Source organism: Microplitis mediator, chromosome 7 (genome assembly GCF_029852145.1).
Source record: "Microplitis mediator isolate UGA2020A chromosome 7, iyMicMedi2.1, whole genome shotgun sequence".
Lineage (NCBI taxonomy): Eukaryota > Metazoa > Arthropoda > Insecta > Hymenoptera > Braconidae > Microplitis > Microplitis mediator.
Genome location: NC_079975.1, coordinates 10608493 through 10631437, shown reverse-complemented (window position 1 = coordinate 10631437; position 22945 = coordinate 10608493). Strand labels below are relative to the sequence as shown.

Here is a 22945-nt window from a genome sequence, read left to right as displayed (position 1 = left end):
AAGCGCGAAAGCGCTAGGGGTGCTTTCCCGACGGTTCTTCCACGTTGATTTTTATCCTCTTTTCTCTCCATCAACTTCTGGCAGCAGAACTACTAGTATAATAATAAGTGTTAGATTGAAAAAAGCGATATCTAAGACAAAAAGGCGGAATATTTAAAAAGAAATTTTAATAAAAAAAAAAATTAAACTGAGAATAAAAATTAAAATTAATAATTTAAAAGTTTAATAAAAATTCATAATACTTAATAAAAAAGAAATAGAATAACAGTAATAATTAAAAATAAAATGTGCGATTGAGATTTTCACTTTTAGATTTTCCAACATTTTTATTTATCTACACATCCTTGCTTTGTATCATTCATTAAATATAGTTTATTATTTATTTCTTAAATTATACCTTTATTGATATTTTGGCGCCGCTGAGTTGAATTTACAAACAGTTTCTTCATTTTTTTAAGATTTACTGTCGGTAAGTACGAACGTCATCGGGATCTATAGATCTATAGGAAATTGTAGGTGATTGAATTTTATCTGCATCTTTGGAAATTTATGAAATGGAAAAATCTGAAGATTTTTTGAATTTAAATCATCAATACATCTGTGTCATCAAGATTGGTGTAAAATATATCCACCCTGATTCGAGTCGCCGCTTCTTTACAATGGTGATCGCGCTTGCGCAGAACTAGTCGGGAAAATTCTGTATAAATTTTTAGACCAGAGTTTTAAAAACACAGTTGGTACCAAACATTTCGAATAAAGATGGCACTGAGTAAAGAAGCAGTTAAGAATAAAATTATCATATTGCTAATAAAATAAAGATTGTAAATAAAGTGAAAAGATACCAGTTGTAATTGCAATCGCTGTAGTTTTGTGAGTGATTTTTACGGATATACAGTGTGAGTTACTTCGTTTAGTTCTATCGTTACGTCGTTTGTTTGCCAATGTCATTACATTTATTTAATTTACGTTTATATATATATATGTATATATACATATATATATACATGTATGTTCATAGTACTTGACTGAATACGCTTACAAACGAATAGGAATGAATAAATTTCAGGTCATAGTGAATGGATTACTCGATTACTAAGAGTATAACACAAAACAATACTTGTCACAATTAGAAGGTCCACTACATGGTACTGAAATTCTAACCTAAAGGTTGACCATGCAAAGCAATCAAAAAGGTAGATCAACTCATTAATTACGTCAATCATTCGAATTATATACGAGTGGAGAAAATAATAAACTATGTTAATTCATGTTCTGGCTTTATTGATTTGGAATAATATTTCCATTTTTAATTTATTTTTTAACTTTTAAAATTTAATTTTTTAATTATATTTTGGTCATATGTTATAATCAAGAACCATTTGTGGTTTATATTTTAAAACTAAAGCAACATAAACCTAAAAATTTGACAAATACATTCCTATTAAATAATTGTTCGTCAACAATCTATTTCATAATATCATTTCTCATTTTTAATATTAGTTAACAGAGAGGAAGAGAGAGAGAATGTAAATATCAGGAAATGTTGGGTTTCAAAGACGTCCCCTAATTGAAATATAATAATGTTATTGAGTTGTTTAGAAATATATTTCCATGAAACAACCAAGTGAAAAACAATATTGGATTTTAATGGATGAATATCCCTGATTAAGAAAAATTGTTTGAAATGATTCAAAACATTTTGAATCGACTAACATATAGTTATACACAGCATGGGTTAAATTATTTTTCTTAATCAGGGATAATATGAATTTAACCATAGAAATTAATGAATATATTTAAATAGATAATTGATTCAAAATATATATATGTGTATATATAAAATATATATATAAAAATAAAATTTTCTAGAAGAAATAATTGCGGTCATAGAAATTACAAATATAGAGAATTTGTAAAAAATTTTTAATTTGTTAACATGAAAGTGTGGCAACTAAATATTTGTAAAATGTATTAATGTAAAGACTCGAAAAAATCTCAAATTTTAAATCACTCAATAGGTTTCAATATAAAGTTGACTTCTATTCAATATAAGTAATCAAAAGTATATGAATAAAAAGTACACCCTAGTAGCTATCTTAGTTGAGATCTTGAAATCACAGTATATATAGATATAATATTTCGCTGTATTCTTCTTGACTTGCTCAAGATTTGCTCCAGAATTGATCAATATTGCTGCTAGGACACTTATCTAAAAAAATTAAAAGTACAAAAAAAATGTCATGAATTTTTCGGTGATTTTTGGAAGGCTGTATCCTCGAAAAAAAAAGTGCAATTTGAAGCTTGAAATTTCTAGATGAAAGATCTTCTGACAAAGATTTTTTTGAGCCATGGTTATTGCGTAATTATGAGAAATGGCTCGAGACACAAATTTTCTAAATTTTTTTGTTTTGTTTATAGGGTCTAAGGACTTGACAAAATTTTTTTCAAGTAAACTAATGCTAAGCTCAGTTAGCAAATTTATTCAGTTATGATTTGCTTTTTTGTGTCACTGTACGACAATTTGTTGCTGAGATATCGGCCTTCAAATGAAAGCGAATTCTTTTATTTTTGATTATCGATATCTCAGCGACTAATAGCCGCACAGTAACTTGAAGGGCAGAATCAAAAACTAGATTCCCTACTAGTATCATGTCCGGTTTTTGAAAAAAAAAATTTGGTTTCATTTTCAACATTGATGTAAAAAAACGTACAAAAAATGACTTTTTATGGTTTTTTAGTCGATCAACCACTACTTTACAATTATTGATGGTAAGGTTAATGTTGCCAGGTTTTTATACAGCTCAACGTACCACCCAAAGCTCTGTAAATTTTCAAATCGATCCATTGAACCCATTTTCCGGACTGATTGATCAAAGTTTTAAAAAACGATTAAAGGAACTAGTATTGTTCCTTTAATTGTGTAACCATCATTAAAATGAGAAAATTATTTCTTTTTCGACTTTTCTTACAATTTTACATTAGTTGTGTAGTAAGTGTAGAAAGGAAAGAAAAACCAGAAAAAGTAATTTCTTGTTTTTTTACATCAGTGTTGGGGATGAAACAAAATTTTCTTTCTCAAATACCGAAAATGATACTTGTAGGGAATTTATTTAAGTTTTTAATGCTGCCCTAAAAGTTACCGTGAGGCCAATAGTCGCTGAGATAGTGATAATCAAAAACAAAAAATCTAAAAACCGTCTGACTGGTTACTTTTTTATTTTAATGATGACTATATTGATTGCTACAAAAATTATCATAATCAGTCGATAAGTTTTGAAGACATTATCTAAAAATATATAAATAACCGTAACTTAGAGCTAGCTTAATAGCAGCTGAAAGTATTAAGTATTAACTTGATTCTGAGAATTTTCGAGCTCAAAGATTTAAAAAAACATTGCTATGACCGTAATTTCGATTTTGAAAGTTAACTTGAAATTTCACCACAAGACAAATTCATGATTTAATAAGCAGGGTAAACCGTTTTTGAATTTTACAAACTGAAACTAAACTTTTTTCGAGCCAAGAGAGCGTACAAATACTAATATTTTTCGAGCCCGAATAGTTGGATAATTTAGAATCGATATTTTTAAGTTTATAGAATGGCTAGTTTTTAAGTGTGACCCATCGAGTTTATCGTTTTCAATATTTTTTTACATAATTTCGTTATCTTACTTTCATGTAAAAATTAAAAACCAATAATATTTCAATTCTAATGGTAAGCATTGATGCGTTTCGTTGATACATGCAAAGCATAACGAATTCATAGAAGGAAGACTCATTATTACTTGGACTGTTGAGTCGAATGATCAGTAGGCTTGAAAATCCGGTCATACTATTTGTAAAATGTATTCTGATGTGATTGGTTAGTGTAGATTTAAATAGAGTAGATCATTTGGTAATGCATCATTTATTAACCGGAACGATTCAACGTCATAAAAATGGCATAAAAATTGGATACTCAGGGTTAAAAAATATTATGTCATGAGTCGATCGTAGTCATATTTTAACAGGTAGTCCAAGTTGGTGTATTGACTTAGATTGTTTTGAATCAAATAAAAAGTAGGCAGTTTCGACAATTCTTCCTTTTTTTTTTTTTTTGAAAAATATATTGGTAAAATCAATCCTGAACATAGATGTTGTAACTGAAATGTTTAAATTTAACAATTCACGCACAACTAATAATCATTTTACTATTAATTAATGTTTAACCTGGATAGATGCGGTAAATTCTGCAGAAAAAATAAAGAGGCTAAGAAAAATTTTTTGTAAAAATACAGTACACAGCAGAAAATATTTACTTACTCCAAGAAATTTTTTGCATTAAAAATTGAAAACAAAAATTTTTTTGAGACAAGAAAAAAATTCTTATGCAAAAAAATTTTTTCTAGTTCTAGGAAAATTGTTGTCTTCAATTCATAATGCAAAATATTTCTTGCATCAAAAAAAACTTTCTTTCTGTGCAGTAAATGTAAGCTCTCATATAAAATTGTGATTGAAAACAAAATAATTTTAACTTATTCCGATTGCAACACGGAGAAAAATGCTGGTCAAAATTAAATAATAATTACAATCATAATTAAAAATTTGCTATCTGAAATAAAAAATCACAATCCATAGAAAAAAATTACGATGATTAGTAGAAAATTGATTTTTTATCTCAGTTATTAGTATCTAGATTGTAATTTTCACTCATCACAATAATTACAATCCTAAGTAAAGATAATTACTTTAAAAATTCAAAAATTGCTCACCACTTTGATAATTTTTATTTTAAGTTGTAATTTTTGTTTTATTTAAAACTAAAACGTTTTTATCACACTAAATAAAAAGTACAATGATATCAACAAAAATGTTATTTTAAATTCTATAATAATTATCAGTAGATATTAAAAAATTTTATCTAAAATTAAAAATTACAATAGAAACCAAAAATTACTATAATTGGTAAAAAATTAAAGTGAACTGTAAAAATTATATTAAAGCTTCGTTAAATTTTCGCTTGGAAAAAATCAATATTTACTTATTCATATAAAAATAGTTCAATCTTACAAAAAGTAGAAATCGTTATTAGAATTATTAAAAGTTAGTACCTTAGTCGCATTTTTTATTTCGTAATTGATAAATATTACATTTCCAATGTAATTCTACGTAGGTAGTGTACATTTTAGAATGTCGATAAGACAAATTGCTACTCCGGGAAATAAAATTACTATTTGAAATTGTAAAAATTACTATCTGGATTGTAAAAATTACTCGCCAGAATACATCTTTCACAAAGCGCGTTAACTAATATTTACTAAGTACCATAGTAAAAATGAATGGTACATTATAATTTTTATTTCGTTGCTAGTAAATTTTATCTTGAATGCAGTAATTTTTGTAATCAACAGAAATGATTATTCTAAATAATATGTTGTAATTTTTACTTTGAGTTTAGTAAAAGTTTTAATTTTTTTTATAACGTTTCGAGATTACTTCTTGGATTGTAATTTTTTTTTTTCAAATTTAGTAAAAATTCTTTACTTTTTTTCTCCGTGAATTGAATAAGAGTCAACTAACATTTCTTTGTTTTCAATCCAAGTTGTTAATCAGATATATAAATGAAAAACTATAATCAAACAAGAACACCTTGCCAATTTCCAATGGCCTAAGTTTTTTTAAAAAAATCAAGTCTTATAAAGGTTCGCAGGGGTGTAAAGAATGAAAATGTTGATCAAATTTTATCTAAAATTTCTTTATCGAGAATTTAGTTGCTGAACAAAGAGAGTTGCTTAAAATTTAATTATACTATATTATTTCAGATCACTGACAAACCACATATAATCAAAGATGAAATCGTAACAGAAATAACGGAATAATACGGACGAAATAGTGCAAGATGGATCCACCCCTAACAAGCAAAGTTCTACGCGCTCCTAATCTTAAACGTGGTCAAGAAAACATCAGAATACATAATAGGGTGAGTATTCGAGATCTCTATAAATCAATATATAACTTGATACACAGTTAAAATCAAGTATTTATTTATTTATATTATTTTTCGACCATGAGATTAAAATTTCTTGTGGCCGTCTGAAAAAAAAATACATTAATTAACATAGAAATTTAGATTATAAAATAATGATAATAATAGTAAGGTAACAAGCTTCAACATCAAGTAGATTTCAATTCGAACTTTCTAAACCTAAAAAATAATTGTACGCAACACGACGAAATTCCCCAAATATAGGAAGACATGTAAGGCTCGGAGATAGCATATTCCATATACGAATTGCAGGTACAATAAATGACATCATAGAATGCAAGATGACTTGTAGGTAAACGTAATTAGTCCTGCCTTACATTTCCTCTGCGCAGCATAGGCTGTAGAGAAATTAATTCATTTTTGAATAATTGACTTTGATTCATATAAATCGCTTTTTTTTACATAATAAGTAAGAAAGAAAAATATTTCTCCAAGTTTTCAGCGTTGTCGAAACTAGTCTACGATCATATGGCGAAATGTACTCAAATCTACTCACTTTAAAAATGAAACGAACGCAAGTATCAAGCTTTCGTTGTAATTTACATCGCTGGCTTTGAGTAATATTAGAGTAGATTGCAGCACAATAATCGAATATTGGGAAAATCCTGATAGTTACAAGTTAAATTTTAATGTCTTAACGAAAAATTTCATTGTTCATTTTCAACTGAACTAGAGTTTTCATACTGCGCTTATAAACATCATAAATTTTTTCATTCCACGATAAAGTATTGTTAAGAATTACTCCAAGATATTTTACAAAGTTTATAAATTTATTTATAGAATCATTAACACTAATATTATTACAAAGTTTGCACTTAACCCAGGAGCCTTAGAGAAACGGTAAGGTGGACAAATTTGTAACAATTTGCAAAAAATGTATCGTGAAAAAATTATTTATTTTTTTTTACGGATTATATGACTAAACTAACTTCTCACGGTTGGAAGTATATAAGCCACCAAAAATTACAGCCTTCGTTTTCAAAGCAGTAAATTTTTAACATATTACGAGACAAAAAATTGACTTGCCATTTGAGATAATCATTATTTGTTGAATTATTACAATTCAATCTTTCGCTAAAAAACAATACATGCTAGTCAACGAATTCTAACTAATGAAATCAAATGAAAATAGTTTAGTGTCACTTTAGTTATTTTAAGTAAATTTTTAAATTGCACTTTTCAGAAAAATGTATAGTATTTAAACAATTGATATTCATTTATTTTCTAAGAAATTAAGAAAGCTATTCGAATAACTAATTTATTTTTTATTATTTAAAATATCTAAACCATTTATTTGGAAGAAAATGATTGGTTTTAATAGTTGCTTTTATATGCACACGCATTCTGAAATTGATTTAGTTAAAATAGTCGATTATATAATTGTTTAATACCAAATTGTTGTAGATAGCAACACAAGCTCAAATTATAAATTAAAATTTATCGAATTATCTATTTAGAATCAAATCATTAATTAGATAATTTCAATTTATTTATTTAAAATATTGTGTTTTAATTAATCTATTTTAAATGTTATTTAATACTCCCGACTGGACGTAGTGAAAGGGAGTGCTTGCATTTGCCTAAAGAGTTCTAGTAACTTTTTTTGGTTTATTCCTCTTTTCTTATTATCTAATTTACCTAAAAATCGGTTGAGCATTCCAAATAATCAAAATTCAGTGCTTATAGTTACACAAAAAATTACTCGATTTTTTTAACTTGCTGCTAAGAAAATTGAAAATTTTCAAGAAAAGGGAAGTTATTGGTTTCGGTCCGGTTTTCGAAAACCGAATTTCTAACAGATTTTGACGTTTCGACGTTCTAGGGAGCTATTCTGACTATTTTCAAGATGATGTCCGAGTGTATATATGTGTGTATGTACGTACGTACGCATGTATGTAAATATTCTGTAACTTCTGAACGGATGAACCGATTTTGATCTCCAAGGTGGCATTCAACGCGGCTTATTAATTCCTATGATTTTTAAAAAATTGAGCTTGATCAGAAGGATGCGTTCAGAGATATTCCAAAAATAAATTTTTTTCAAAAATGTTTTTTTTTTTTTAATAACTTGTAATGTGCTAGATGGATCGATTCCGAAATCTAATCAGCTCTAAAACTCTATAAGCCGAGTCGAAAGCCACTTCAACCATCAAAATTGGTTCATTCGTTCAAGAGAAACCGTTGTCAAAAGAATTAAAAAAAATTTTTTTTGTAGTTTTTTTGAAATTCCTTAAAAACGATTAGATAAATCAATTCCAAAATCCAATCAGCTCTAGAACTCAAGAAATCGCGTCGATTGCCACCTCAATCGTCTCAATCGGTTCATTCGTTCAAGATGTATCGTTGGAGAAAAAAATGGTCAAAACCGTTTTCTTTCGAATATCTTCGAAAAAATTGGATCGATCAATTTCAAAATCTTACCAGGTCTAGAACTCAATAAAACGCGCCGATTGCCGCCTCAACCATCTCAATCGCTTCGTTGGTTTGAGAAATATCGTTGGAGAAAGAAATGGTAAACAAAAAGTTTTCACGAATATCTTTAAAACGACTGCACTAATCATTTTCAAAATTTAATTAGCTCGAAAAATCAATAAAACGCGCTGATTGCTACATTGCACATCAAAATCCGTCAATTAGTTTAAAAGTCGACGAAGAGTTAAAAAAATAACATTTTGTCATTTTCCCCGGATAAATCATAATATATAATATACTATAATGTGTTCGAATTTGAAAAGCTCATAAGAAAACAATGACATCCAAGAGTATTTTCGACATCGAAAAGCTCGAAAATGTATTTACGACAATGTTTTCAAGCTCAAAGAGCTCGAAAACAGCGGGAAGTTTAGGGGCTGGCTCGCAGAACTAACCGTTTTCCAGATTTTTTTATTTGAAATTGAATTATAATTTTGATTATTTTAAATTATCTATTTTACAATTGATTAGTAAATTAAACTATTTTAAATAAAAATTAATAAATAAATGGAAATGGGATGAATATTATGATGATTTGATATAATGAATGAGTGTGAATGTAGCAGATATGAGAAAAATTATAAATTATAAATAAACGAACTAAAAAGAAAAAATACATGTACCGATTTTTAAATTCTATAAATGTGAATTTTTTTATTTTTATTCGATATACATTTTGTTCATTTATTTCAAAATTATAATAATTTTCGGATGTCTGCTACATTAACACACATTATAATGATAATTTTTTTAAATGAAGAATTAAAAATCTTTTTTAATCGAAAAATATGCAACCCTCATTAAAAATTTTGATTCTACCTAGCTTACATATAAAAAAAAAAAATAAGAAACCGAGAAAACTTAGTTTTCTACTTGTCTGCTTTAAAACTGCCTGTTCCAATCTTTTAGCTAAAATAGGTAACTTTGGATACTAGATATTAAATACTTTTTACAAAAAGTCTGAGTATCGAGTAAGTATTCATTAATAATTAAATTAATACCAAGAGAAGGTAAGTATAACCAAGCCGTGTGCGACAATCGTCAGCGTACCAATTACTCGTTCGAAAGAGGGGGATAACATTTTCAGGAATAAGAGAAACCGAATAGCTCAGTATAAAACTAGCCGTCGTGTTGATCTCTAGCAACTGCGATATTTTTATTTTGAACGCAAGATATCATAATGTGCATTCATTTTCCAAAGATAAAGAAAACAGTTATTTTGTATATAACAAAGATGTGAAAAATAATAAATAATGGATAAATATTTTAAAAATAATCATAGTGAATTGTGTGTGAATGTACTTGTTAGATAGAGTTTCTATGTCTTAATTTACAATTGAAATTAATACAAAAAAAATGGCATTCACTGAAGAAAAGCACAATCCAGGCTTACGTGACAAAAAAGGTGTTCCAGTGGACAACGTATGTAAAAAAAAAGTAACTTAGTCAAAAAAACGAGGCATCCGTATTTTAATAATTAAAAAAGAAAAACAATACTTATGCTTCAATGACTTATATCATCGATGTAAATATCTGCAAAAAACAAGGCCCGGCATGAGCCTTGATAAAGATCCTACGCGTTGATCCGTCACACTTCGTAGCTGATTCTGAGAGAAAGGTTATTACTTCTAGGATGTAGGTTGTCTTTGGCCCAATTCTCGTCTATCCTTTCCTGGCTCGAGTTCACCCTGACGAATTTAAATCAACATTACTGGAACTTGTCCTATAGCGTTATATTTACTTATATATCTATATCTATGTATATATATGTTGATAAATAAGGAAACATTTTTTTATGTTCGCAACATACCATAAGATTCTTCTCTCTATGTAGATGATTTAAATATATATTTCATTGTTTTAATCGCTTCTGTATCATTTTTCTAATTTACAAAACTATTAAAATTTCGAAGTAATTTTCGTACTGTTTATATTAATTTTTTTATTTGTTTCTGTTAAGAATACTCTGAGTACATTTATTATTTTATGATGCATGACGTTAATTACCTTTCAACTTTAAAAAAATCTATTTATTTATGATAAAATATTTATACTAATAAGCCGAAAATAGTTTGACTAAAAATCGATCGATTTTGGAAAAATTATTTTCAAAATTTTTATGTCAACAAACTGATTGTTTGTTTGTGTCTAGAAACACGGTAAACTTTTTTTGTGCTCATATTTTCAGATAAATATATACTTAATGCACGACATTACCATTTCTTTTGATAAATGAGAATAGATTTCTTCAGGTGATTTCTTACCAAATTGTATGGATCAGAAGTCGAATTTTTGAAAAAAATAAGTCAGAATTTTGATTCTCAAACTAAAATCGGAAATTTTCGATATTTTTCTGTGAAATGACAACCTCATCGTGGTAAAAAAATTTAACAATTTATTCTTCAGTGAAGTTCCTATAAAATCGTAAACTGATGTGCGAAGGAGAATGGCTAAAAATTAATCGAACAATTAATACTATTTTTCAAGACGTGTTTGGTTTTTTTTTAATAAGTTGTAAATATAAATCACTAATAACTTCATCATAAAAAAAATTATATTGCTGAAAATTTGAGTTTCGTCCAGTAAAGTAGATGGAGAAAAATCCAAGGATATATACATAAACTATCAGTTATAACACGTTATCGTAGTAAAATACGTAAAATTTTACTCTTTTTATTCAATAACGGGTGTGACTGGATTATCATCTGAGGTCATTTATATGGAAAAAATGACATTTAACCTATGATAACAATTTTTATTTATGGTCTAGTAATTTTGAGTTATGGTTAAAATAAATTTCCATAATGGTTTTGAGTTTTCTTTCCAAATAGTAAATTTTGTCACTTTTTTCCGTATACTAGTCCGCCGCGATAAATTACTGTTGCTTTAGAAATAAATCGCATGATTTTATTTTTTGTTTTGTTATGTTTATTCTCATGCAATGCCATGGATTCCAAAACATAATCTTGTACAGTAATTTTATTCAATGACCACATTTGCAGTCTTTGGCGTTTTCTGCTTTCAATTCATTGCTATTATTATTATTTTTTTGCTTTTTTTTTTGGTTTACAATTTCAACCGTATTGAAACATGATAAAAAAAAGTGAATTACATTCCGAGATACCTCAAAAAAGGGGGCCGGTCTTAAAAATTACGCAATCATGATAGTTAGGAGCTTGCTTCTGTCTTGGCCTAGTCACGTATTACATCATCAGCCCCTCTTATTTCTTTACGGGGGCACTTAACATGCATAAATGCATTGTAAATATTTATATATATATCTGTATATGTGTGTATTAGAATTTTTACTTCTCTGTTTCTGACGTAAGGCCGGAGTAAAAAATAATATATGCAACAATATAGTTTGTAGTATTAACAAAATACGTATCTGACTCCAGAATACAAGGTCGTATAAACATCTTGAGAATTGCGATTAGCTTTTATATTAATTTGCATATAATTATGGACAACATGTTTATAAATCCAATTTTTATCACTTATTGAATGCATCAACGTAATATTATTGTCGATCTTTTATATCAATTTAATTCAATAAAATTATCCACGCGTTTACAATAATTTTTTGTTTTACTACTACCTGACATCGTGTCATTCTACTGAAATCTACTTGTCGTATCTTAGTGTACCCACATTTTCGACCCACGTAAATCGCTCAAGAGTACATATCAAATAAGTTACTTTGACGCAACCTACGTTGAATATTTAATAAGAGGCCACGATGTGAATCTTGAATGCTTGATCAACTTAGCTTTCTGTTCTATGAATTACTGTCAATGTAGCATGGAGAATAGAGACTCCTCTATGTATCAACGATAGTTACTAATCAAACGAAGACTCCTTATTTTTTTTTTTTTTTTACACAGAAAAAAAAATTCTTGACCGAAGGTAAATATTCTTGATTCAAGAAAATTTTTTTGGAGACCTAAATTTTCTCAGATAAAGTAGAAATCTTCTCCGACCAAGACGAATTTTTTTTAATCAAGACAAAGTCTCTTGGCTCAAGAAAATCTTGACTTGGTTCCCGAAAACGTTTGTCTTCAAAAATAATTTCTTGACTCAAGATAACTTTTTTTTCTGTGTATTGAAAAAATATATAGAAAAAAAGTACATTAGGAAGACTCGTTAGTTTAGAGAGACCAACATGCGCCCTTTTTATCACATTTGAATAGACGAATGGAATGTTTACTGTTGCACTTACACGATAAATAAAAATTTGAAAACAATTTTTGTAACATATGCTCAAAATTTACGTCATTCAACACTTACAGTCGGCAGCTTCAAATATTAGATATGACAGCGAATAATAAAGACATCTAATTATTTAAGGCGTGACGTCAATGTGCATAAATATATTATATTTGTAGCCATACGAAAGTATGGCTAGCGTGCATAAAAACATAAAAATAAGTCATTGAGCCAACTTAAAGCAAAATTAATCATCATTAAAAATTATGATAATTAGATTTCTAAGTGCTCTTTATAACCTGCCTTTTTTAATTTTTTACAAAATATATATATTATGTATAAATATAATACAATGACGTATAGAATGCTCATGTGTGGACACTAACCTCGCCATCAATTTTTCCACGATTTTGTTCTAAACATAAAAGAATTAAAAGAAAAAATAATGCTGGGTATCATACCCTAGTTCTTACTTAATATTCGCAGAGGTTTTATTTGTAGGAAAATCAACCAGAGTATCTCATAACTCGTCTTGCTAGAATAATTCTACCCAGGAAAAAATAATTTAGATCTACGTTGATCATTGGCAGGCCCAGGGAGATCTGATTTTTCCAAAAATTCGATCAAAGTAGATTTCATAGTTGCCAGGATTATTTTTCAAGAGATCTACAAAGATTTGTGGAAATTAACGAAAATCTGAATAGATTTCCATTGATATTGTTGCAGATCTAAGGAGATCATCAATGATTTTTTGACATCACCATAGATTTAAATTAACCGGAAATTTGAGATCATTGAGGATCTTCAAAGATCACTATGACCATGAAAAGAATATTTTATAAAATTTTATAGAAATGATATAAAATGTTATGAAATTTTATAAAATGTAAATAAAAATAAATTAATTAATTTAAATACAAAATTTTATAAAATTTATGAAACGTATTGCACAACTTATAAAAAGCAACAGGTTTATTAATTAGTGTTTCCTGTTAATATTAATGTTTTTTTTATAATGTGTTAGTGTGGTATAAATATAATAAATACGATTTAATGTAAGTCGCGTGACCTTGAAAGGATGATAGTACAGCCCGACCTCTCCGCTTCGCGTTCGAAGTGTATCATAAATGTTAAAGTAATGAGAGTTTATTTGACATTATCATTTAAAATTTTTTACTGTTGCACAAAATAATATTTTTGTATGTTAAATCATACATCAATCAAAACTGGTCAAACAAGATAGTGACAGTACTAAATTTATACACGGAAAAAAATTGTAGTTGCTACAACATCTGAAGCTGAGGTTACTACAAGTTGGAGTAAAGAAATGCCAACTCCAAGTTCCCTAGTAGCTATCTTAGTCAAGATCTTGAAATCACAGTATATAATATTTCGCTGTATTCTCCTTGATTTGCTCAAGATTTGCTTCAGAATTGATCAATATTGCCACCAAGATTAGAGTAACCTCAACCACACATGCAGTAACGCCTACTACAATCAACAATGTTTACTTCAATATTTAGTTGTCAGTACTATTTATGTAGTATCTTTTACCACATATCGGAGTACCTGCTACTACAATATTGTGGTTGGAATAACCACAATTTTTTTCCGTGTACACAAAAATGTTAAACATTCAACACTAATTTTAACATGCACTTTTATTTTACTCATTGATGAAATATAAAAAGTTTAAAAATGGAAAAGAGTACCTCGTCATAAGCTTGCTCAATTTTGAAGGTTATCGAGCTAATTTTACGCGAGAATCTCTTTGGAGTCTTATAAAAATTTTGGAGGTGGTTGATGATCTAAATTAACATGCACAGAACTTTGAGAAATTTTAAAAACAGATTAATTAGGTGTAATAACGTTACCACAAAAAAAGTCAAACTCTTATTTAATAGGCTTTGAGAATAATTAGTTAATGTCGGGCAATTTAATATGGGCTCCATAGCAAAGAACAAAGAACTGAACTTCGAAGTAAGTAAAATAAAAAAAAAGTGGAATTGTTACAATACAAAACCTCTTATCTTATAAAGTACGTTTGCAAGAAATGAAGAAAAAGAGCATCTTTCAAACGGCTTGTCAAAAAATTTAGAAAATTTTCAAGAAAGCCTTTTTCAAAAAATACAAAAAAAAATTTAGAAAACCTAGCAAGTACGAAATAATATGTATTAAACCACTTGTTTGACCAATCAGAAAGCATTGTATTTAAATATAAAATTTTATGAGGCTGACTTCAGCCAGTTAGCGGCGTATTCTTCGGCATGAGTTAAATAAAAATTTTTAGAACCGTCCGCTTTAGCGTGGAATGTTTTATAAATATTGTTGTATCGATTATCGATGGAAATTATGTGAAAAATTAAAAAAAAAAAATTGTTTGTTATAGATCAAATTAGAACGTGTGTTAGGTGTGACCGTATCAAGTAACGCTGCATTGGATTGTGACACAACAAGTGAAATAGTCGCTTATCCTGCAGGGTAAGTTTATTATTCTTTTTAACAATGAGATCAAATTTTCAGTTCTCTTTACGACTTTTTTTTCCTATCATATATATTAGAATGTTCATTATTTCCCAAGTAAGTTTTTTTTACTTTGCCACGGTATAAATAATTTATTTGTGACCCATAAATAATAAAAGAATTAAAATAGTTGATTCTATTAGCCCTGCGTAAATAATGATACTTTTCCAATATAATACAACGAGAAACATTTTATTACTTGCTGAGACATAGACATACAGCAGTGTGCAATTTATGTTTCTGTAGGAAATTTACCACTCTACAGAAAAAGTTTTTTATGTAAATTCAACTATTCAAGTGATATCAAAGTTTAAAATTTGAAATGTCTAAGAAATTATTTTTTCTTCGAAATTTTATCACTAAATAAATAGATATACATCCACGCATTACACTTTTGCTGTAGGAAATTTACCGCTCAACAGATAAGATCTCTTATGTTTGTTTCATAAACCTATTGTTTCGTAAGCTATTTGAAAGATATTGAAACTCTAAGTTTGAAGTTTTATTTTTATTAAAATAGCCAAATTTTTATTTGTATCGTGAAAGTTTTTTTTCCAATATAGGGTAAAAGTACCATTTGTGGCCACAGTTCCATTTTTGGACATTTAATACTCTATTTTAATTAATGAAAAAATGTAAAATAAAATTACCATTTTAATAGTGGGATAAAAGTATCTCTGAACATACTTATAAAAATAAATTATCTCATTGTGTATTTTACAAATTATTTTATTTTAATTTTCAAGTGTCCAAAACTGGCCCTAAAGTCGCCAAAAACGGTACCTTTACCCTACATCAAACTTAGAGCTTCCATAACTTTTGAATAGTAAGATTTATAAAAACATCAGAAGAAATTTTTTTTTTTGTAGAGCCGTAAATTTCGTGCAAAAAAAAAGTATAGTGCGTGACTGTATATTAATTTTTTAAGTAGTAATGAAATTTCAAAGAAAAAAAATTTTTTCAAACATTGTAAACTTTGAACTTTAATATCACTTAAATGCTTGAGTTTACGAAAAAAAAACATAAGAATACTTTTTTGTAGATCGGTAAATTTTTTACAAAACGTATATTGGTCACTGTTACACGCGTATTTATCAGTGAGTAATAAAATTTTTCTCATTATATTATATTGGAAAAGTATCATTATTTACGCAGTGCTAAACGGCAATACAAGCAACTGTTTTAATTATTTTATTATTAATTTAACTCCGTTGACGTTTTTTAAACTATTGCTTTAATTTATTAATAACATTTTATTACTGTTTTGACAGCTTAAAGTCATTAAATGTTTTTGAAAAAATGAAGAACTCTGTCTGAGAATGCCCTTAAGAATTTCTTGTATATCAGTAATAAAAGCAAAAGCAAGGTCAAGTCCAAGAACGAGACCATTATGAGACTATTATATAGTAACTCTAATAAGAGCTTTCAAGCTAATAATTAATCGTTGTACGGTTGTACCATAGTATAAATTTAAAAAAAGCCGTATAGTAACAATATTTTTTAGTGTGTTGAAACGCTTGATATGAAAGTAACTTGCTTTCGTCTCGAAAATTATTTCGATGTATTTACTGCATCGCTAGCTCTCTCGTTAGCTTATAAAGAAGCGAAATGAGAGTGGAAAAGGCCGTGCGAAAAACTCCTGGATTTGTCCTCTCTCCTCTTATTTGACCTAGTGAATAGTAATTATCGTAAATACTATCACAATGAGTTTTTTAAATAACTGTGAACTTTATAATTATCATCAGTAAATAATAAGCTTATCATTACATTAAAATAACAACTGGTGATGTTATAAGATACTCAAACTTGATTAGATGGTGAAAATTGTCTCAGACCAGTTCTTTAGATATTCGAGACTTTGCTCGTTTAGCATGACGGGATCGTGGCGTGCTCTCATGGAGAAAGCCGATGTTGAATTATTTACTAGATTCAGACTCTCAATATATACTATAACTAATATAAAAATAACATTGTCAAATGACTTCACTACCAACTTCTCACACTTTTCTTTTGTCTTTAAGTATTAAATTACAACTAATAAATAATCTTTCATTTCTTTTTCTTTTTTTTTAGATGCACAGTAGTTTTGTTCAATCCGCGAAAAAACACACAGACACATGTGTTAAATAGTTGCAAAAAAACTGTAACTTCACTGGCGCTTGCTGGAGATGGCCGTCTTTTGGTTACTGGCGAGTGCGGACATATGCCCAATGTGCGAGTTTGGGATATTTCAGATCAGCAAAATGCCATTCAGATTGCGGAGTTTTCCAGCCATAAATATGGAATTAATTGTGTTGTGAGTATTTTGTTATTTTAAAATCATTAAACAGTATTTTATACATTTGTATCCATACTAAAAGATAAAATTACTTAAAAAGATTGAAGTAAATCCATTTAAGGCTTATAATTTCAAGAACCGCTCAGCGGTTAAATAATGTCAACCGCGATTAAATTCCGTAAGGTTTGCAGTTGAATAATATACCTGAAGTCTTAAAAGATTTAGAAAGCAACCTGTTAAATTTTTTTTTTTCCAATTATTGCAATAAATTGTTTGCTAAGGTATAAAATAATGTATAAGTTATATTAATCTTCCAGGCTTTCTCGCCAAGCAATAAATATGTGGTTTCTATTGGATCACAACATGATATGATTGTGAACGTCTGGGACTGGCGAAATAATGTAAAGGTTGCATCAAACAAAGTGTCAAGCAAGGTGAAGGCTGTATCGTTTGCTGAAAATGGCAGTTATTTTGTCACTGTTGGTAATCGGCATGTAAAATTTTGGTATCTTGAATATACTCGAAGTGCCAAGTATAAGGAACCAGTGCCTCTAATGGGCCGATCTGCCATATTAGGTGAACAACGAAATAATGATTTTGTAGATGTAACTTGTGGCCGTGGAGAGATGGCTGATTCTACTTATGCTATTACAAAAACTGGCTTACTCTGCGAATTTAATAATCGAAGGCTCCTTGATAAGTGGGTTGAGTTGAGGACAAGCAGCGCGAATTGTATGGCTGTAGGTGAAAAATTCATTTTTATAGGATGTGCCGAGGGAATTGTCAGATGTTTTAGTCCAGTAACTCTTCAATTTATTACGACTTTACCTAGAACTCACTATTTAGGTGTAGATGTAGCTTGCGGATTGTCAATAAGTCATATGTCTCAACATCCAACAAATGCTAGATATCCAGATGCAGTTGCTTTGGCTTTTGATGAATTGAATAACAAACTCACATGCGTTTATAATGATCATAGCATTTATGTTTGGGATATACGAGATATAAAACGTGTTGGAAAATCGCATTCTTTTCTTTATCATTCTGCGTGTATATGGGGTGTTGAAATGTATCCAACTGATAGTGAATCAATTAACGACATGCCGTCGAATAGTTTTATAACATGTTCAAGTGATGATACGATTCGAGTATGGAATTTAAAAAAAGATTTTTCGTCTAATCAAAAAATTTATAACCGCAATATTTATAGTAATGAATTATTAAAAGTGTTATATGTTGATCCTGAGTTAACATATCTAAAAGATTTAGATTTAGCTGCTGCAGGATCAACAGAAAAAAGTGATACCTCGTATGATGGTCGTAATGGTGTTAGATCAATTAGAGTAAGTCCAGATGGTAAACATATAGCTTCTGGAGATCGATCAGGCAATATCCGCATTCACGATGTAGCAACTTTAGATGAATTGTGTCTTATAGAAGCTCATGATGCTGAAGTACTATGCCTGGAGTATTCAAAATATTCTCGAAATACAACTGACGGGCCAAGACTTCTGGCTAGTGCTTCAAGAGATCGATTAATCCATGTTTTTAATGTAGATGAAGGATATAATTTTCTCCAAACACTTGATGATCATAGTTCCTCAATTACTGCAGTAAGATTTTTCAAAACAACGCAAAGTGATAAAATTCAAATGGTATCGTGTGGTGCTGATAAAAGTATTATCTTTAGACAATTGCAAATGACTCCTGGAGGTTCACCACAATTTGTGCGAGATCACAATGCTCAAGGAAAAACTACTCTATATGACATGGAAGTAGACTCTGGTCAAAAACATGTTTTAACAGCTTGCCAAGATCGTAATATTAGAGTATACAATGTAGCCACTGGGAAACATAGCAAAACATTTAAAGGTTCAGTTGGTGAAGACGGCTCTTTAATAAAAGTCGTTTTAGATGCATCAGGAATATATGTTGCAACTTCATGCACTGACAAGACCTTATGTGTTTATGATTACTATAGTGGTGAATGTATGGCAACAATGTTAGGCCATTCAGAACTAGTAACTGGCCTGCGATTCAGTCCAGATTGCCGTCACTTGGTATCAGCTAGTGGTGATGGTTGTATTTTTGTTTGGAGTATACCGCATGACATGGTAGTGACAATGCAAGCTCGATTAGCTCAACAAGCGATGCGTGCAGGTAAAAAGCTACATAATTTACCAAATGGACTTGCAGTACAGCTTAACAATGAAACTTTTGGTCCACCATCACCGGAATTTTTCAATCCAAATGCCAATTCAACCATACAAACTTCAGCTGTTGACTATCGGTTTAGCGTCGGCCAATTACCTCATTGGGCTAAGAAACAAATCAATACAAATACTAATATTCAAGAAAATATATCTTCTAGTGTCAGATCTGTGGGAGTAGATATGCCAAAAGGTCGATGGGCTCAACGTGTTCAACAGACTGATGGTATTACAGTTAAATCTGTCTATGATAGTGATGAGATTATTCATTTTCCTCCTTCAAGAAGTGTCATCGATTCTGATGGTGGATGTGGTGGTGCTGGAGGATCTAAAGACAGTTCTATTGATAGCGGAACTGAAACAAAATGCAGTAGTGATTACAGGCGTGAAACTATTGTCATAAAAAAGGTGAGCATTTTCTTCTCATATAGAGGTAGTTGTAACATGAGTACTATTTTAACGAATTTTTTTTTATTTTATTAATAATTGATACGTATAATTATGTTAATTTATAAGAACTTTACTATTCCGATTTTAAGATAATTATTTTAAAAATCATTGATTTCAGAAATTTTATAATATAAATAAATGGAAATCATATGTATTTTTAATTTTACAAAAATCAATTGTTAATATAGCTATACTTTATTTAAAAGTTTAGAATTTTTAAGTATCTCCCATTCAAACTAAGTACAAAAATTAATCACGTAAAGTTATTACCCTCGACTGCAATAGTGAAAAGGGAGAGGTATATGCATTTGTTTAAATCCTAGTAGCATTGTCTTAAGCACGTTTTTTAAGGAAAGTCCTTCAATAAGTTTCTTACGGAAGATTTAAAAAAAAAATTGAGCGAGATCAATTTGATGAGAATACTTCCCAAAGATTCTATCAAATTTTGCTGAAGATTCTTTTTAAAGAAATATATGACAATGTTAGCTCAGAGTTGCTGCAGAATTGCTTAAGATATCGGGTGTCTTTATCTCTGAGTCACTCTAAGCTCAAACGCAGTATTTGTAGCAAATGCAGTGGTCCTATAATATGATCACTCGATAAAATTATATCTGGCATTAAGTAAGCAATACTGAATTTACTAATGCTGAACAGACGGCTCACGAAGTAACAAAGAGAGTAGCCATGTTCAGGTATCTTGAGCAATTCTACAGTAAGTCTGAACTAATGCATCTTGAGCAAGTAGTTTGTCTAAAGGTACAGATTTACGTGAGACTTCCTTAAGAATGCTACTAGAGAAGAGTTCTAGTAACTTTTTTTGTTATATTTTACTTTTATTGTAATCTAATTTACCTAAAAAATTAGTTGACAATTCAAAATAATCATAATTCAGTGCTGATGGTTATAGGCTATAATTTTTTACTTATAAAATTATGCCCTTAACAATATAATTGATTGAAAAATTGATTGGTCAAAGATCCAGCGCTAAAACGAAATTAGACTAATTTTTTTTTTGTTTTTTCATATTATATCATATTGGCATAGTATAAATGGCACAGAAAAAATAATCACTCGGATTTTTTTAAATATTGATGGATATTATCATGAATAAAAACTTAACCCAATTACGATCCAATATCGATGAGCACCCTCTCAATATTATTAATGTATATATAGGATCCTTATTATTAAGAAAATAAGGAAAATTTTGTTCCAGCCATATCTATATGATAGAATTAGTTAATGTTATTAAACTTGGTATTGTTAAAAAGGTCTTGATTTAAATTCGTGCCTTTTCATGGTTTAAACTCTTTTTGATTGTCAAGTATTGAGATAAATCAATTTATCTATATCACTCGAATTACATTTAAATTACGCGGGAAAAAAGACGATCGTATTTAATATTTTCTTCAAATAAATAAATAATTTAATTATTTTGTCACTGAATATGACTGAATATATATAACTATCAGTGGAAAAGAATATATTAGACGTAATAAATTATTAATTACGTTCCCCGACTTAATCATATTGCACGTGTTCGTTTTAAATTATTGTTAAACAAAAATTATGTTTTACTTTTTAAATATTCACGACAATCAAAAATTTTTAACTGATTTATTTTTCCCAATTCGTCTGTTTTGTTTTTATATTTGCCAATGACCGTTAATTTCTTATTTTCACAAGATAATTCTTATTCACGCTTTTTAGGAGGAAGAAGAAAACGTATTTGCACCGTGCCCTGATAGTTATAGAGAATTAACGGAAGATTTAAAACAGGTACTAACCAGTTATTATAAACTAAGCATTCATGCGTAACTAATGAGTGCTAACATTCTCACATACACTAATATTTTCTATTTTTATTTTTTCCATTATTCAATCTTTTTTTTCATTTTTCTATTGTTTATTTTTGCTCTTTAAAAAAAAAAAAAAAAAAAAAAAAAAAAAAAAAAAAAAAAAAAATTTCTCTATTGTACGAACGCGAACGTTATAGATGACGGGTGGCAACATAACAATAACTAGAGGTAGCAATATCACAGAGTTAACTCACCAATCTAGAATACGACATTGCACCGATGACAGCAGTCTTAGCAGTTTTAAATTAGAGGTATTTTTTTATTGGTCGTAAAATAAACTGTCGAATAATTAATTTTCTTCCGTAATGATTTCTTTGCCATTTGCTATTTTCTCAAAATTTTATTAATTCAACTAAAACATTATTCAATCAAGAAAAGAAATTATCATTCATTTGTAATGATAACTATTTTTTATATTTAGGATCACGAGAGTACAGAACATGACGGCGATGTCGAAGATTATTCTGAGGGAGAAAATGGAACAACAAGCTCTGAAAAATCACATAATTTAATGTACTATCCTCCAATTGAAGATACCATATCAAATCAGTTTAAAGTAAATGCTATGGATGTAGAAGAACTTCGAAGATCTATGAGAAGAGGAAAAAAAATTAAAATTGGAGACAGCAATCGCAGTGAATTAACAACAGCATCAGGCAGTCAAGATGATTCAGACTCAGAAGGTGGTGCATCAACTCCAAGTGCTGAACGCAATCCATTATCTATACTATCTGAAGCAAGTTCTGAAGGATATGATCAAGTTTCGAATCAAACTCATCGAGAGAAATATCTAAAAAATGCTTTTGAATCTCTTAGTGGTGCTGATGAACCTACAAATAGAAAAAATACCAGTATTAGCTCTCAATTTCATGGGAGGTAATTTATTCAAACTGCAGTTATAATTCTTACAATTTTTTTTTTT

General features: G+C 29.0%; 1 protein-coding gene across 12 annotated transcripts in view; it reads left to right on the top strand.

The window, feature by feature from the left end:
• The first annotated feature begins 735 nt into the window (after positions 1-735).
• The window catches only part of LOC130671623 (mitogen-activated protein kinase-binding protein 1), a 32515-nt gene continuing 10305 nt past the window's right edge, over positions 736-22945 (top strand). For 3 of the 12 annotated variants that reach the window (XM_057475643.1, XM_057475642.1, XM_057475640.1), the window contains exons 1-8: positions 1044-1193; positions 5802-5959; positions 15093-15184; positions 17300-17522; positions 17822-20122; positions 21875-21943; positions 22161-22274; positions 22445-22899. In XM_057475643.1, coding sequence (XP_057331626.1) covers positions 5879-5959; positions 15093-15184; positions 17300-17522; positions 17822-20122; positions 21875-21943; positions 22161-22274; positions 22445-22899 — 3335 coding nt within the window. In that variant the 5' untranslated portion in view covers positions 1044-1193; positions 5802-5878. Of the gene's footprint in view, positions 897-1023; positions 1194-5801; positions 5960-9602; positions 9920-15092; positions 15185-17299; positions 17523-17821; positions 20123-21874; positions 21944-22160; positions 22275-22444; positions 22900-22945 lie in introns of those variants that run through there. The other 9 variants (XM_057475632.1, XM_057475633.1, XR_008990544.1 and 6 more) reach the window with 9 other exon arrangements.